Source organism: Thalassophryne amazonica, chromosome 10 (genome assembly GCF_902500255.1).
Source record: "Thalassophryne amazonica chromosome 10, fThaAma1.1, whole genome shotgun sequence".
In the NCBI taxonomy this organism is placed as follows: Eukaryota; Metazoa; Chordata; class Actinopteri; order Batrachoidiformes; family Batrachoididae; genus Thalassophryne; species Thalassophryne amazonica.
Genome location: NC_047112.1, coordinates 41,080,291 through 41,094,542, shown reverse-complemented (window position 1 = coordinate 41,094,542; position 14,252 = coordinate 41,080,291). Strand labels below are relative to the sequence as shown.

General features: G+C 45.4%; 1 protein-coding gene across 1 annotated transcript in view; it reads right to left on the bottom strand.

Annotated features, from left to right (window-relative positions):
• Positions 1–14,252, bottom strand: part of LOC117518094 — a 43,232-nt gene that overhangs the window by 28,659 nt on the left and 321 nt on the right. Inside the window, exon 2 of the mRNA XM_034179156.1 lies at positions 11,701–13,567. Coding sequence (XP_034035047.1) covers positions 11,701–13,567 — 1,867 coding nt within the window. The remainder of the gene's footprint in view (positions 1–11,700; positions 13,568–14,252) is intronic.

Sequence of the window (14,252 nt, the reverse complement as noted above, 5' to 3'; positions counted from 1 at the left end):
ACATTTTCATTTTAAAGTGCTTCCAGACGGTGTCTTCGACAGAACCAAAGTTATCTGTAGCCACTGCAAAGCTGAATTTTCTTATCACTGAAGTACTTTGAATCTTAAATATCACCTAAATGCAGCAAACACAGCTGATGCCAGCAAATTATTCAACTAAACAAACTGCGGCGCGAGGATTCGGCAGACTACGTTAGATGCAGCATGTGGGAGAACTATAGATAAAAGGCAAGCGAGGTCCATGGCAGAAGTCCAAAACTGCAGCTCTGGCCTCTGGTGGGACGTACAGCTTGTTCTTCGGGCCGGTCCCCGGGTCCGGGTTCCGTGCCAGGGCCTCCCGGACGGTCTTCTCCACGTCCCAGGTGAGGGTGGCCACGACAGTGGACTCGGGGATGATGGTTTCTGGGGGGTCTGACAGCTCAGCCCTGGCTTCCTCTTCATGCACCCGGGACAGTGCATCCGACCGTTGGTTCTTGGTCCCGGGGCGATACGTAATCAGTGACCAGCGGGCTTGCCTGGGGTTCAACCGCTTGGCAGTCCGGATGTACTCCAGGTTCCGATGGTCCGTGAAAACCGTGAAGGGCACCGTCGCTCCCTCCAACAGGTGTCTCCACTCTTCAAGAGCCTCCTTCACCGCCAAGAGTTCCCGATTGCCGACGTCATAATTCCGCTCAGCCGGGGTCAACCTGCGGGAAAAATAGGCACAAGGGTGGAGGACCTTATCAGACTCCCCGCTCTGGGACAGCACGGCTCCTATCCCTGAGTCAGAGGCATCCACTTCCACTGTGAACTGGCGAGTAGGATCGGGCTGCACCAGAACTGGCGCAGTCAAGAACCGGCGTTTCAACTCCCTAAATGCGGCTTCGCACCAATACGACCAGGTGAAGGGGACTTTTGTGGAGGTCAGGGCTGTCAGGGGGCTAACTACCTGACTGTAGCCCTTGATGAACCTCCGGTAGAAATTTGCAAAACCGAGGATCTGTTGTAGTTTCCTACGGTTCGTTGGTTGGGGCCAATCTCTCACCGCCACAACCTTGGCCGGATCAGGGGCGACGGAGTTGGAGGAGATTATGAACCCCAAGAAGGACAAAGAAGTGCGGTGGAACTCACACTTCTCGCCCTTCACAAACAGCCGGTTCTCCAACAACCGCTGTAGGACCTGATGTACATGCTTGACATGGGTCTCAGGATCCGGAGAAAAGATGAGTATATCGTCTAGATATACGAAGACAAACCGATGCAGGAAGTCCCGCAAGACGTCATTAACCAATGCTTGGAACATCGCGGGCGCATTGGTGAGGCCGAACGGCATGACCAGGTACTCAAAGTGACCTAACGGGGTGTTAAATGCCGTCTTCCACTCGTCTCCCTCCCGGATCCGAAGCAGGTGATAAGCATTCCTAAGATCCAATTTCGTGAAAATTTGGGCTCCATGCAGGGGCGTGAACACTGAATCCAACAGAGGTAACGGGTATCGGTTGCGAACCGTGATCTCGTTCAGCCCTCTGTAATCAATGCATGGACGGAGTCCGCCGTCCTTCTTGCCCACAAAAAAGAAACCAGCACCCATCGGGGAGGTGGAGTTCCAGATCAACCCGGCAGCTAACGAGTCCCGGATGTAGGTCTCCATTGATTCGCCTTCCGGACGTGAGAGGTTGTACAGCCTGCTGGACGGGTACTCAGCGCCCGGTATCAAATCAATGGCACAATCGTACGGACGGTGCGGGGGCAGTGTGAGTGCCAGATCCTTGCTGAAGACGTCAGCAAGGTCGTGGTACTCGGCCGGCACCGCCGACAGATTGGGGGGGACTAAAACCTCCTCCTTAGCTGTCACACCAGGTGGAACCGAGGATCCTAAACACTCCCGGTGGCAGGTTTCGCTCCACTGAACCACAACCCCAGACGGCCAATCAATCCGGGGATTGTGTTTTAACACCCATGGAAAACCCAAAATCACTCGGGAGGTAGAAGGTGTTACATAAAACACAATCTCCTCCCTGTGATTCCCAGACACCACCAACGTCACTGGCTGTGTCTGGTGTGTGATTAGTGGAAGAAGGGTGCCATCTAGCGCCCGCACCGACAATGGTGACGGTAAGGCCACTAGAGGGAGCCCGACCTCCTTTGCCCATCTGCTATCTAGCAGATTCCCCTCCGATCCCGTGTCCACCAGTGCTGGGGCGTGAAGGGTTAGATCCCCACTCAAGATCGTGACTGGGATTCGTGCAGATCGTCGGGGTTTCCCCACGTGGGTGTTGTGACCCACCCTTAGCCCAGTCTCTAAGGACGAGTGCTGCTGTTTTGACCGTTTGGGGCATTCTCTCTGTGTGTGCTCGGTAGAGCTGCAGAGAAAACACTCTCCACGGATCAGCCTCCTTTGTCTCTGATCTGATCGTCTTTTGGCCCTGCTCGTTTCCATAGCAACGTCAGCAGGGGGAGCTGTTGTCACGTGGAGAGCCCTGGCAGTGGAGCGTGGGGAAGTCGGCTTCCTTTCAGACCCGGGAGGAAGAAGGACGGCTTGTACTTGACCACGCCCCTCGTCTCGCTCCCGTCGGTGTTCCGTTAATCGGTTGTCTAACTGTATAACCAGGTCGATAAGCCCATCTAAATCCCGCAGCTCGTCCTTCGCCACCAGGTGCTCCTTAAGGACCAGAGACAGTCCGTTTACAAAGGCGGCGCGGAGCGCAACATCATTCCAGCCGGCTCGCGCTGCCGCGATGCGGAAGTCAACTGCATACTTCGCTGCGCTCCGACGCCCCTGCCGTATCGACAGCAGCACACTTGAAGCGGTCTCGCCTCTATGAGGGTGGTCGAACACCTGTCGGAACTCCCTCACAAATTCAGTATAAACCGTTAGGAGCTGTGAATTCTGCTCCCAAAGCGCCGTAGCCCAGGCGCGTGCCTCTCCTTGAAGCAAATTGATCACATAAGCCACCCGGCTGGCGTCTGCTGCGTACATGACGGGACGCTGTGAAAAGACGAGCGAGCACTGCATCAAGAAGTCTGCGCACGTCTCCACACAGCCTCAGTACGGCTCCGGAGGGCTTATGTATGCTTCAGGGGAAGGTGGGGGGGGTTTGTTGAATGACCAGCGGAATGTCTGTTTCTGGCACACGGTCAGCAGGAGGAGGTGCTGCAGCAGCGCCCTGAGCACGCGCTTCCACCTGGGCGGTGAGAGCCTCCATCCTGCGATTGAGAATACTGCTCTGCTCGGTAACTAAGTCCAACCGAGTGGTAAAGGCGGTTAAGATGTGCTGCAGCTCACCCAACACGCCTCCTGCTGGCACCTGTGCACCTCGCTCTTCCATTGGCTGTTCAAGCGATGGTTGATGTCCCCTCATGACGCTGGCCGAGAAATCCTGTTGGGGAAGTGTCGTGACACGGACCCACAACAGGGGGCGTTAATGAAGGGACAATGGAATAGCCAAAAGGTAACAATTTAATGTTGTGAAGGTGCACAACGTAATACAGACAGATACAAATATGTGTTATATCAATCCGACAAAAGGTGACGTGTGGCAGGCTCGAAGATAGGAGACGTCCGGTGAGAGAAAAGCCGGAACCCACACAAGCCTCACCACCAACGGACCTGAAGAACACCGGAGCCGCCAAGCCCTGCGCCCCAGGTGGCCACTGTCTTCAGCAGTCAGACCCGGTACTGCTGGCAGAAAACAGAAACAGTTCTGGATTAGTGTGAGTCTGCACACTCAGTAATCCCACAGTCTGTGTCCAGTTAAGGAGGGAGAACCTCCACCTCCAATCACACACTCGTGCAGCTCCTGAGATAACCATTTATCTGGGTAGGGTGTGAGGCGAAGCCGTCGCAGTCCACACCAAACGCCAACTCCGCAGACAGGGTATCCGTCCCAGGAAAACGGCTGCAAAAAGAGATCAGACTAATACTCGAAGTTTAAGTCAGCAGAGAAAATTACCTGTGTGGTAGAAGATTTCTCGGCGAGGAGGTGGAGTTGCAGTCCGGTCTTTATAGTGGTGGTGATGGGTGACAGCTGGTGTTGAAGGATGACAGCTGTCACCTCCAGCGGCTCCAACGCCCTCTCGTGCTTGGAGCCCGCACTCCAAGCAGGGCGCCATCTGGTGGTGGTGGGCCAGCAGTACCTCCTCTTCGGCCCACACAACACATTATACTGATGAACAGTGGGCGCTGCATTCACATGCTCTGACTTTAATGAAGACAGAGGAGAGACATTATGCTGAAATGTGCGCTGGACACTTTAATGAAGTTGCATAACAGTGAAATGTGGCAAATAAAATCACCACACTTAGCACAGATAGTGTAAGAAATATGATAGCTGCTGCGTGACATCTGCCTTTTGATCATATTCCCTGCTTTGCACACAGTCTCCAGCATTCTGTCACAGTATCTCTGCATAACAATGCGTTTGACAATGTCCTGAAAAAGTGCAGGAAAGTTGTGGAGCACTTTAAACACAGTCCAGCAAGTGTTGCAGAATTAGAGCAACAAGTTGAACATGGACAGAAGAAGGAGCCACTTATGCAAGATGTTCCAATAAGATGGAATTCAACTCTCTGGACATGATAAAAATGTATCCGCAGAAACGACCAGCCACTGAGGGATGTCCTCACCACAAATACCATCACTGTCATGCCAACTATAGCTGAAATGGAAACACTGCAGAGGTTGGAAACCCTACTGGAGCCTTGCCTGTGTGTTTTACATCATATTTCTCACTATCCTGGCTGAGTGCATGTAAGAGAGGAATAGTATAAATAGGCCTATGTGTGTGTGTAAAAATATTGCATGAATATGTAGAGAATATTTTTGTGGATAAGTGAATGTAATTTCTTTTGACTGAAGTGGAGTTGATTTTCTGTTGCAGGTATGTGACTGAACCTTTGGGAGGAGAAAAGTGCATCTCATGCTCTGTGGCTCTGCCTGCCTTATGCCATCTCTCTCAGGTGATGGAGAGCTCAGATGATGACCCTGCCTATGTGGCCAAGTTCAAGTCTACATTCAGAAATGACTTGGAGACACGCAAGGAAAATGCCAACATTGCATATCTGAAGATTCCTACTGCATTAGACCCTAGATTCAAGGACCTGAAGTGTATAGACGCCTTTACGATGTCAAATCTCGCGCGTAACCACGTTCTCACTGGGGAGGCTGAGATTTTGTTGTCAGTGTAAACAAGCGTTTGCGGCAACTTGTTTGCAACTTTGCGTCGTTATGGAGGCAAGTTCAACCAAAATATGTATTTAGGTGTTTAACTAAGATAATTGTGAGTCTTTAATGTGAGTTTAAAAAAAAGCTTGTTGTTCAGGTTGTGTGTCGGGAACCGGTTGTTTTCGGGTATCCTTAAGAAATGATTCGATCCATCAACATCAACAGCCTTTTTGCTTAACGATTCCCTTATCGGTCCTTCAGAGTGGCCGTTGTTTTGGGAGGTGCTTGGCAGGAAAATGATCATTTCTCTATTGCAGCCCCTGCAGCAGGTCTGTATAATCAACTGTTTCTGCAGCACAGCTTTGCTTTGAACCTTGAACCAATGAAGCAGTGCTTCGATCTTTGATCTGCTGCTTCGTTGGTTCTTTGTTTAATTTCTTTTTATCTTAATTTTTCCCCACTAAAACCCTAAAGAGCATATGTCTGTGAGTAATATTTACCTTTTTTATGTTAAACCGACCTGTTATGGTCTTCTGAAACAGTCGATAGATGTATTTTAAAGCTTAAAAATGAGACCAATGATAACGCGTTAGCATGTCTATGGCATTTTCAGTTAGCATTAAGCTGAGCCATTATCAAGCCTCCCTCCCCAGCGCGCAAAGGATTCTGGGATACTCTAAAACTGTGAACACCCAGAGCTGACAAAAATGAGATGTGGGCCTGCCTCGGTAACCAACTTAGTCAAGAAACACAGGGTTTCTGCAGAGAAACCTGTGGAAGAAAAACATCAGAGCCACCAAAGAAAATGTTAACCCTATTGGCTGCTTCATCTGAATCTAATTCTGAACAGGAAGAAGACTCAATTGACAACAACAACTCAACAGTGTGTGTCGATACAGAGCAGAGCCCGCCATCAGTTCAGAGTCCCGTCCATTAGAGTGGTGGTCCAAACATGCAGGCTCACACAGCAGGCTGGCCCCCTATGGACAGAAGTACTTCGCCACATCTGCAACCGCCGTACCGTGTGAAAGGTTGTTTTCTGTTGCTGGTCATATTGTACAGAATAGAGCTTCTTTATCATCTGAATATGTAAATAATCTCGTGTGCCTTAGCAGCTTGTTTAGTGCAGAAAGTTTAAAAAAAACATCAAGTATTAGGAATCTGCAAACTGCACTGAAAGTATTTTCTGATTTTTTTTTTTTTTGAGTGAGATTCTCCAGTGGAAATCCGGAATAAACATGGACTTTACCGACTAGTCCCCTGCACAGTAAATCCCAGCAGTGAACTTTTTCTGCGCTTCGCCTCACTCTAACTTTGGTACTGAACACAGACTGGTTATGCTGCTCCCTGATAAAAGAAAAGAAATGTTTCTGCTGTTATTGATGTGTTCCACCCAGCGGCCCGGCCAGCTGGGGTTATTTTGAGGTTTGATGTCAACTTTCCATTCTAGTCGGTTGCATGTCTGCTTTCACCTTGTAAGTCACACCCTCTTGTTCTCGGCCGTGTGTGTATTTAATTAGATCTGTTTCACCTTGAGTCATCATCCATCTGTCTGGGTCTTTCTGTTGCACATTTACTTTCTGTGTTTATCCTCTTTTTTTGTGGGTGTGGATCAAGTGCAATGTTCTTCTGTATGTGTGTGTGTGGATGAAGTGTGGTGCACTTGCTCATCACTGTGTTTTTCACCCTGTGCACTTGTCGCCTTCCTCCTGCTTCATCTTCCTGACTTGATCTCTTGTGTCTCACGCCCTCTGTCCACTCTGCCTGTGTTTTCCTGACCCATTAGTTTTGGATTACCTGGTTATGTGGATTCTGCTTATGTTTTACCTGGTTGTGGTATTTTGTTACTGTTATGTTGAGTTTTATTCTTCTTGTCCACATGTTACTTTTGAATCCTGAGTTCTCCCTCAACTGATGCCTCTTGGAGTTTCTCTTTTGTAATATCAGCTGTTTGATTGCTCATTAGGTGTTTATGTTAAGTGTCTCTGTTCATGCTTTTGGTTTGCATTTCTTTCTTAGATGTTTATTTGATTGTGTGAAGGTCCTATGTTGTGTTCTCTTTTCTAATATCATTCGTTGTTCAGATTCTTCCTAGTTGTTTATGTTAGGTGTCTCTGTTCACTCCTTGCATTTATTTCTTAGATGTTTATTTGATTGTGTGAAGGTCTTGGGTTATAATCTGTCTTTTGGTAATGCCTTTGTTTTGCTGCCCTCGTGTGGTTATTTTAAGTACTTCACTTTACTGGGTTTTAGTGATTACTCACATCTGGGTCCATTATTCACACCTGGGTCTATTAGTCATATGATTTATATCACGCCTTGTTTGTCCTGAGTTGGGGGTCCATTGGCTTTCTGTGGATGGTCTAAGAGTTTTGGTCATTCCTCTGTGTTGTGAGTACTGCATTTTGAGTTTTCCCCTCTGAGTTACATTGTACTTTTTATTAAGTTTTGTATCCTGTGTCCCTTATCATATTTCCTCAGAGAAGAGTTGTATTTTTGTTAACTTTAGGATCAGTTCCTCACTGTTTTCTTCCCACCACCTGTTTGCTTTTGTTAACTATTTAATAGATCACCTGGGTTTTTGTCAGAAGTTGAACTGAGTCTGCCTTGCATTTGGAGTCCTACTTTCTTCCATTTTGAGTCCAGATCATAACAATTACCTCAGAAATTACGTGTTTCAATGCTATATTTGTGGCTCAGGATTTTGTGGGCAGTTTTTTGTTGTTGTTGTTGTTGTTTTTTTTCTATGTAACAAACAAGATGACATTAATGCCCTGGCAACAAACTTTAATTTTGTATTTGCTTTGATTACATTGTTTAAGTTTAGATTTACACTAAACTTTGTTTAACTGCAATTGAATGCTGATAAGTGTAGAAAAAATGCAGAAAAAATGTTATGGTACTTTTGTTCATATGACAGAACATTTAACCCTCTGGGGTCTGAGGGCATTTTCTGGACAGTTCACTTGCCTGGCTTAAATGTTTTATTATTGCTGTTAACAGCTCTCCCTGCATCCCACAATCAAGTTTTATGTCTGGTTTTTTTTTTCAGGACAACCTGTACTTTCAAAATATATATATGCTATAGTTGTTTTATAAGTGTAACTAAGGTTTACAATCAGAAATAAGAAAGGAAAAAGTAAAGCAGAAATAACTTTTCACACACAGCAAACTGTAATAAACTAGTAACACATCACTCCTAAAAACAATCTTTGGTATGTCACGTGAGGTGAATCTGCCCTATTTGGATTTTGGAAAACCATGTGACAGTGAACCAATTTCGATTGGACACTCACATTGCTCACGTCATCACACAGCTTCTATGAGGAGTACAAAGATGGAAGACGGTGGCTCAAAAGTCCGGAGTTAAAGGTTTCTGCAAAAAAAAGTATCTTATATCATTAAAAAGTTATTTATAATTTAGTGAAGCTTGGTCTCAGCCTTCGTATATGACGGCGTCGGCCCCAGAAGGTTAAAATAAAACTGCTATACACTACTTTTGAATTCATTTTTGGATTTTGTGTATAACAATGCGATTTCCCATGGAAATTATGTGATTAAAATTTTTAATTGTTGCCCAGCTCATTCGTGTGTGTTTGTTTGTTTATTTATTTATTCATGGGGATTTTAGGACAAGGTCCCTGATCACCAGATAAGTGTTTTAGCTTTTCTTAAAGGTGTGCAGAAACGTCAGAGAATCAAGTCTTAAAGCGGCAGGTTTTTTTTAAAGGATCTTACACCAGTAAAAACAGCTGTCAATGCCTTTTTTTTTTTTTTTTTCCAGAAACGTGCAGGTGTTGTTGTGTGTTGGGGGGGGCGTGGCTGGATGTTTTGGTGTTTTTCTTTTCTTTGCTCTCCAGGTGGCATGAGGGCTGATTTGTCTGTGAAGAAGGTGCTGGCTGAAGAGTCTTCACCCTCATTAACATCATGGAAAGCACCTGTGAGTGGTGCTCACGTGCAACCTGGACGACTTGCAGCTGAAGCAGATAATTGGATGGCATTCTGCATTTAAGTCATGTGTGATTCAAGCAGAACTGCCGGGAACTCGACCTTGTGACGTTCGTTTGTGAGACGCTGAGGACCGCGCCTGGGTCTTGACACATCGAGCCCGTGAGGCGGGGAGGGGTGAGGACACATGCTGTCAGCACACACGAAAGGTAATTAAGTGTTTAAGTAATTGTTGATAGTAACTTGGTGTTTTGTTACACAGTATACTGGAATTGTGAAGAGAATTGTGCAGTTTGCTTCTCACTGCTGTGGCGTGAAGGATAAGTGATCCTCCACTTGTTGTGAGAAGCTGCTCATTTGCATAAAGTAAAAAGACACTGACCTGAGTGTGTTGCTGATAGCGTGTGTTTATTGGAAGATATAGTTGTAGCTGTTGCCTTACCTCACCTTCTCTTTGCTTCACAGAGAATCAGTTTGTCGTGTCCACCTGGGGGGTGTTTGGCGGTGGTAGGAAGTCCAGGAGCGCCGGCTTTAATCCTTGCGGGCGCTGGAGAGCGAGCCACGAATCACTCCACCAGAGGAATGTTGTTTTTATGTTTTTACACTTTTAAGCACAGGTGAATAATAAATAGTTTCTGTTTGGAACCGCTTTCTGGTTATTTTTAGCGCTGGGTCCTGTCTGACGCAGGTCCGCTCCTCAACCCGCGTCGACACATAACAGGTGTGAGGAGAACATTTGTGGAAAATCACCAGGCCAGTGAGTTCAACTCTGGGTCATCAGGCCCTGAGCCATGGAAATTTAGCCCTCCTGTAAAACTCAAGTTACAATATTCATTTTCTTAAAAAAACAAACAAAAAAAATTAAGTGTTTTACTCAAATAACACTACTAAATCCAAATTCTGGCCTTATAATTCCCTTTAAGAAAATGTACATTTTGCACCCAACATATGTCCTTCTAAACATCTGTTCACTATCATCATAAATAAATAAAACCATCTTATGGCATTTGCATATCATGAAAGGTTTATTAGCATGTCACTACACTACAATATGTACAGTAAAACTCTAACAGATTCAGGTGGACCAGCGAATTTTGTCCCTTATAATCAAAATCCGCAATATGTATAAAATGGATTACTTACAGTTGGAGGCACCAAAAATATACGGGAAATCCCCAGCACCAATTAGTCCTATGTATTTGTTTAATTAAACACCTGACCTTGAATTGGGACCTGCCTCATTTAAGGACCGGGTCAAAAATTCGTTACACAAAATCTGGTATATATTACATGGAAAACCATATCAAAACACTAAGACTTTTGCTTTTGTCTGGTGATTGTGAATATCCGGTTTATATAATGATTTAGGTGAGGCGATCCTCGATGGACTCATCTCTGATGGGGACTAGTCTGCCGACAGACGTGAGATCGACCACCTGGTGTCCTTGTGCAGACAGATCAATCTGGAGCTTAACACCCTCAAGACAGTGGGGATGGCTGACTTCAGAAAGAACCCACTCCTGGCCACTTCATCATCCTGTGTGACTCCCCAGTCACCATTGTGGAGTCCTTCTGCTACCTGGGGATTACCATCACCCAGGACCTCAAGTGGGAGCTGAACATCAGCTCTCTCGTCAAGAGAGCACAACAGAGGATGTACTTTCTGCAGCAGCTGAGGAAGTTCAACCTGCCAAAAAACTGATGGTGAACTTCTATACTGCCATCAGTCACTGTCTAGTACACTGCTGCCACTGCTAAGGACAAGAGCAGACTGCAACATATCATCGTATCAGAGAAGGTGATCAACTGCCAGTGTACATATGGTCCCACTCTGGCCAGAGTAGGACCATATGTACACTGGCAGTGTTAGTTTTACACTGGTGATTTTACTGTGTGATGAGTAGCAAGGAGCAGTAAATTTATACGGTCTTGGGCCTTCATGCCCACCAGGGTCTAGACCTTAATCACCACATGACCAGCACCTTGGTGACAGTTGTAAAGAAACACTTCCTCAGCTTTTTCTGATTATAGGGGGGAAAAAAAAAGCTTAAAGAGACCAGAACACCAAGATATATTATCTTTACTGAATAAGTTTTCATTTTATTAAAGAAAATCTTTTTAAAAAGAGAAAAAAAATGCATTGCGTAAAATATGATTACTTCACAGCATTAATATCATGTGGTTTGAGGTTTATAGCACTAGAGGAAACCACATGATCAAGCAATAATTGAGTAATAATTGATTGGTCTATGGAACTTCACATCACATATAGATTTTGCTGTTATTAAATTACATTTAGAAAGCAGGACTAATGTACACTTACAGCACTGCCAACCCAACATACCTGTAATAATAGAAAAGGCATATCCAAAGTTACTATTCATCGACTAAATCAGTTATAGCATTTAAAACCTTTAGTATTACCATTTGGTATTGAGCACATTTGCTATTTTCTTTCTTAGGCACAGGTGCTACAGTGCAGTTACAAGTGCTTTAAGACAAACAGAAATTACAGCAAACACAATGTCAAAATCTGCAGATAGTAGTTATCTCTGGTAAGATGCAACATCTGGAGGCATCTTCATCTGCTGTGCACCCGGGTTTGTTACTCATGCATGAGTATGAGCTTATCATCCAGCTCCTCCAAGGCTTTGTTGAGGCGATACATGCCGTATATGGAGGCAAGAATGAGGAAGAAACCCATGGCCACCAGAAGGATGTGACAAAACATGAGGAGCCCAAACAGTGTTGCATCTGAAGGCAGAAACCACACATACACCCAGCCGCCATGAAGGTTGTGGTGGACAAACTCAGGCCCCTGTTCAACCACCAACTTGTCATAAAAGGGAGGTGACCTGTCGTGAGTATAATGACTGTCAGGTAGCTCATCAGCAGCAGGAGTTTCAAGAGAAGTTGATGATGATGGAGTTTGATGTTTTACCGTTGAAGTGATTTTTCTTGAAATAGGTTCGAGAGTCATCGTGTCCTCAGACTGTGGAGTTGCTGAAGTGGTAGTTGATGCTGGTGTGCTGTTCCACTGTTCTGCCACTCTTGGAGCATCGCAGAAGTCAAAGTCCTCATTGTGCAGACTGCCAAGGGTGCGCAGCATTTGATACTTTGGACTGTGACACATCACATCCTCACTGTCAAGAACCACATCCTTATTATCTCTCACCCATCTGGCAAGATCTTTAATAATACAAGTACAATTCCACAGATTGTTGCTCAGGCTAACGGCAGTCAAACCTCTATTTGACAAGAAAATATCTCCAGGAAGCGTCTCAAGGTAGTTGTTCTTCAAATCAATGGTCGAAAGCATTCCAAGGCTCTGAAAGATGGTTCTTGATAGGCTCTGCAGCTTATTGCCTTTGAGACGCAATGCCTCCAGTGAGGTCAGACTGGAGAAAAGATTCGGATCTAGGTAATGGAGGTCATTAAATATCAGTGAAAGCTCCTGGAGTTTGGGAAGGCAGCAGAACAGGTCAGAAGGTAGTTCCCTCAGCTTAGTATTGGAATATAAATTAAGTATCAACAGTCCAGACATATTAGCAAACAAATTTCCAGGAACAGTCGTGAGGTTTGTGGCATACAAGTTGAATTCCCTCATGTTAGGCATGTGACCCATTAGCTTGTCTGGCAGAGATAGTAGGGGGTTCTTGTAAAGGGTAAGCAAGCTGAGATTGGGCATGTTGTAGAAACTCTTTTCTGGAACAGTCTGAAGTTGGTTGTTAGACAGGGTGAGGTTTCTGAGATTCCTCAGTGACCAAAATACTTCAGGAGCAAAACTGACAATTTGATTATGGTTGATTCTGAGGTCCTGCAGATTAACAAGTCCATCGAACGTGCCGGCTTCTAGCGACTCAAGTTCATTGTAATAAATGATGAGTTGGCGAAGAGAAGACAGGGAGTGAAAAATGAAGGGTAGAAGTGTTTTAATGTTGTTTTTCCCCAGATTCAGAAAGGTGAGGTTGGTAAGTCCTCTGAAAACATCTGGGGAGAGAGTTGAAATTTGATTGCGGTTCAGATCTAACTCGGACAACCCAGCAAGTCCTTCCAGCATATCCGGTGTAATGGTCTCCAACTGGTTCCCATTTAAATAGAGCTGCTGCAAATTGGTCAGTGGATTGAAAACTCCAGCAGGAAAGGTGTAAAGATCATTGAAGGACAGTCTGACGGACAGGAGCTGAGGAGTGACGTGAAAGGCACGGGGATGGATTTTCCTTAGATGGCTGTGAGTTAGACTTAACCGCGACAGGAGCTTCATGTTATCCAGGCTCAGCTGCTTTATGACACTCATCTTTGTGTCATTGAGCAACAGTGTGTAAGTGTTGTCAGGCATCTGCTCTGGTATGTCTGCGATTCGATCCCCGCTACAGAAGACTAATCCGTTGGGAAAACACTTACAGCTCCTGGGGCACACCATGTCGCAGGCGAGGTGTGGCAGAGTGACGAGGATGAGTGTTGTCAGCAACATGTCTGTCCCAATGAAATAAAGACACACAGGGACACATTTGAAGGTAGTTTTGACTAATCAAGAAAAATAAATTAACATCTATGAGATCAGACAATGTTCTACAACTCCTGCTCGTAAAAGTTTGCAAAATTAAATTATTTGGGTTTTTTGTTTTGTTTTTTGCCCTTTAATATCTCCCATTTTCTATTCTCCTTGGGGGTCAACTTTCTTGCCAAATTTCTCCATACAGTCTCTGTCTCTTCCCATGTATTTCCAAACTCAACACTTTTTTGCTTACCTATTCATCATCTCTTCTCATCACATGTCCGATTCAATAAAATGTGGTGTTTTTTAATGGTATGTGGTTTTATTTTGTTTTCTCCACAATAGCAGTGCAATGTGGTGCAACACGTTCCAGCTGCTCGCACTGTGTTCGTGCAGGCGTACGAGCGTGCACGAAATCGTCGCTTGTGTGTTGTGCATGCCTGTGCGACCGTGCGTCCCTCACGACAGCAGGTGGAATATTTCATGTTTGGTTCACAGATTTTCTTCCAGATTCTGCGTCTTTTGTATTATGTGTGAAGGGGCCTTTAATCTTGGCATTCTCAATTCTTGATCCAACTTTTTCTTGCACTCCCTTCCCTGCCTCTATCTCAGCCCCAGACAAAAGTTGCCCTATCCCAAGTTCATTCAATCACATCTAGAGAA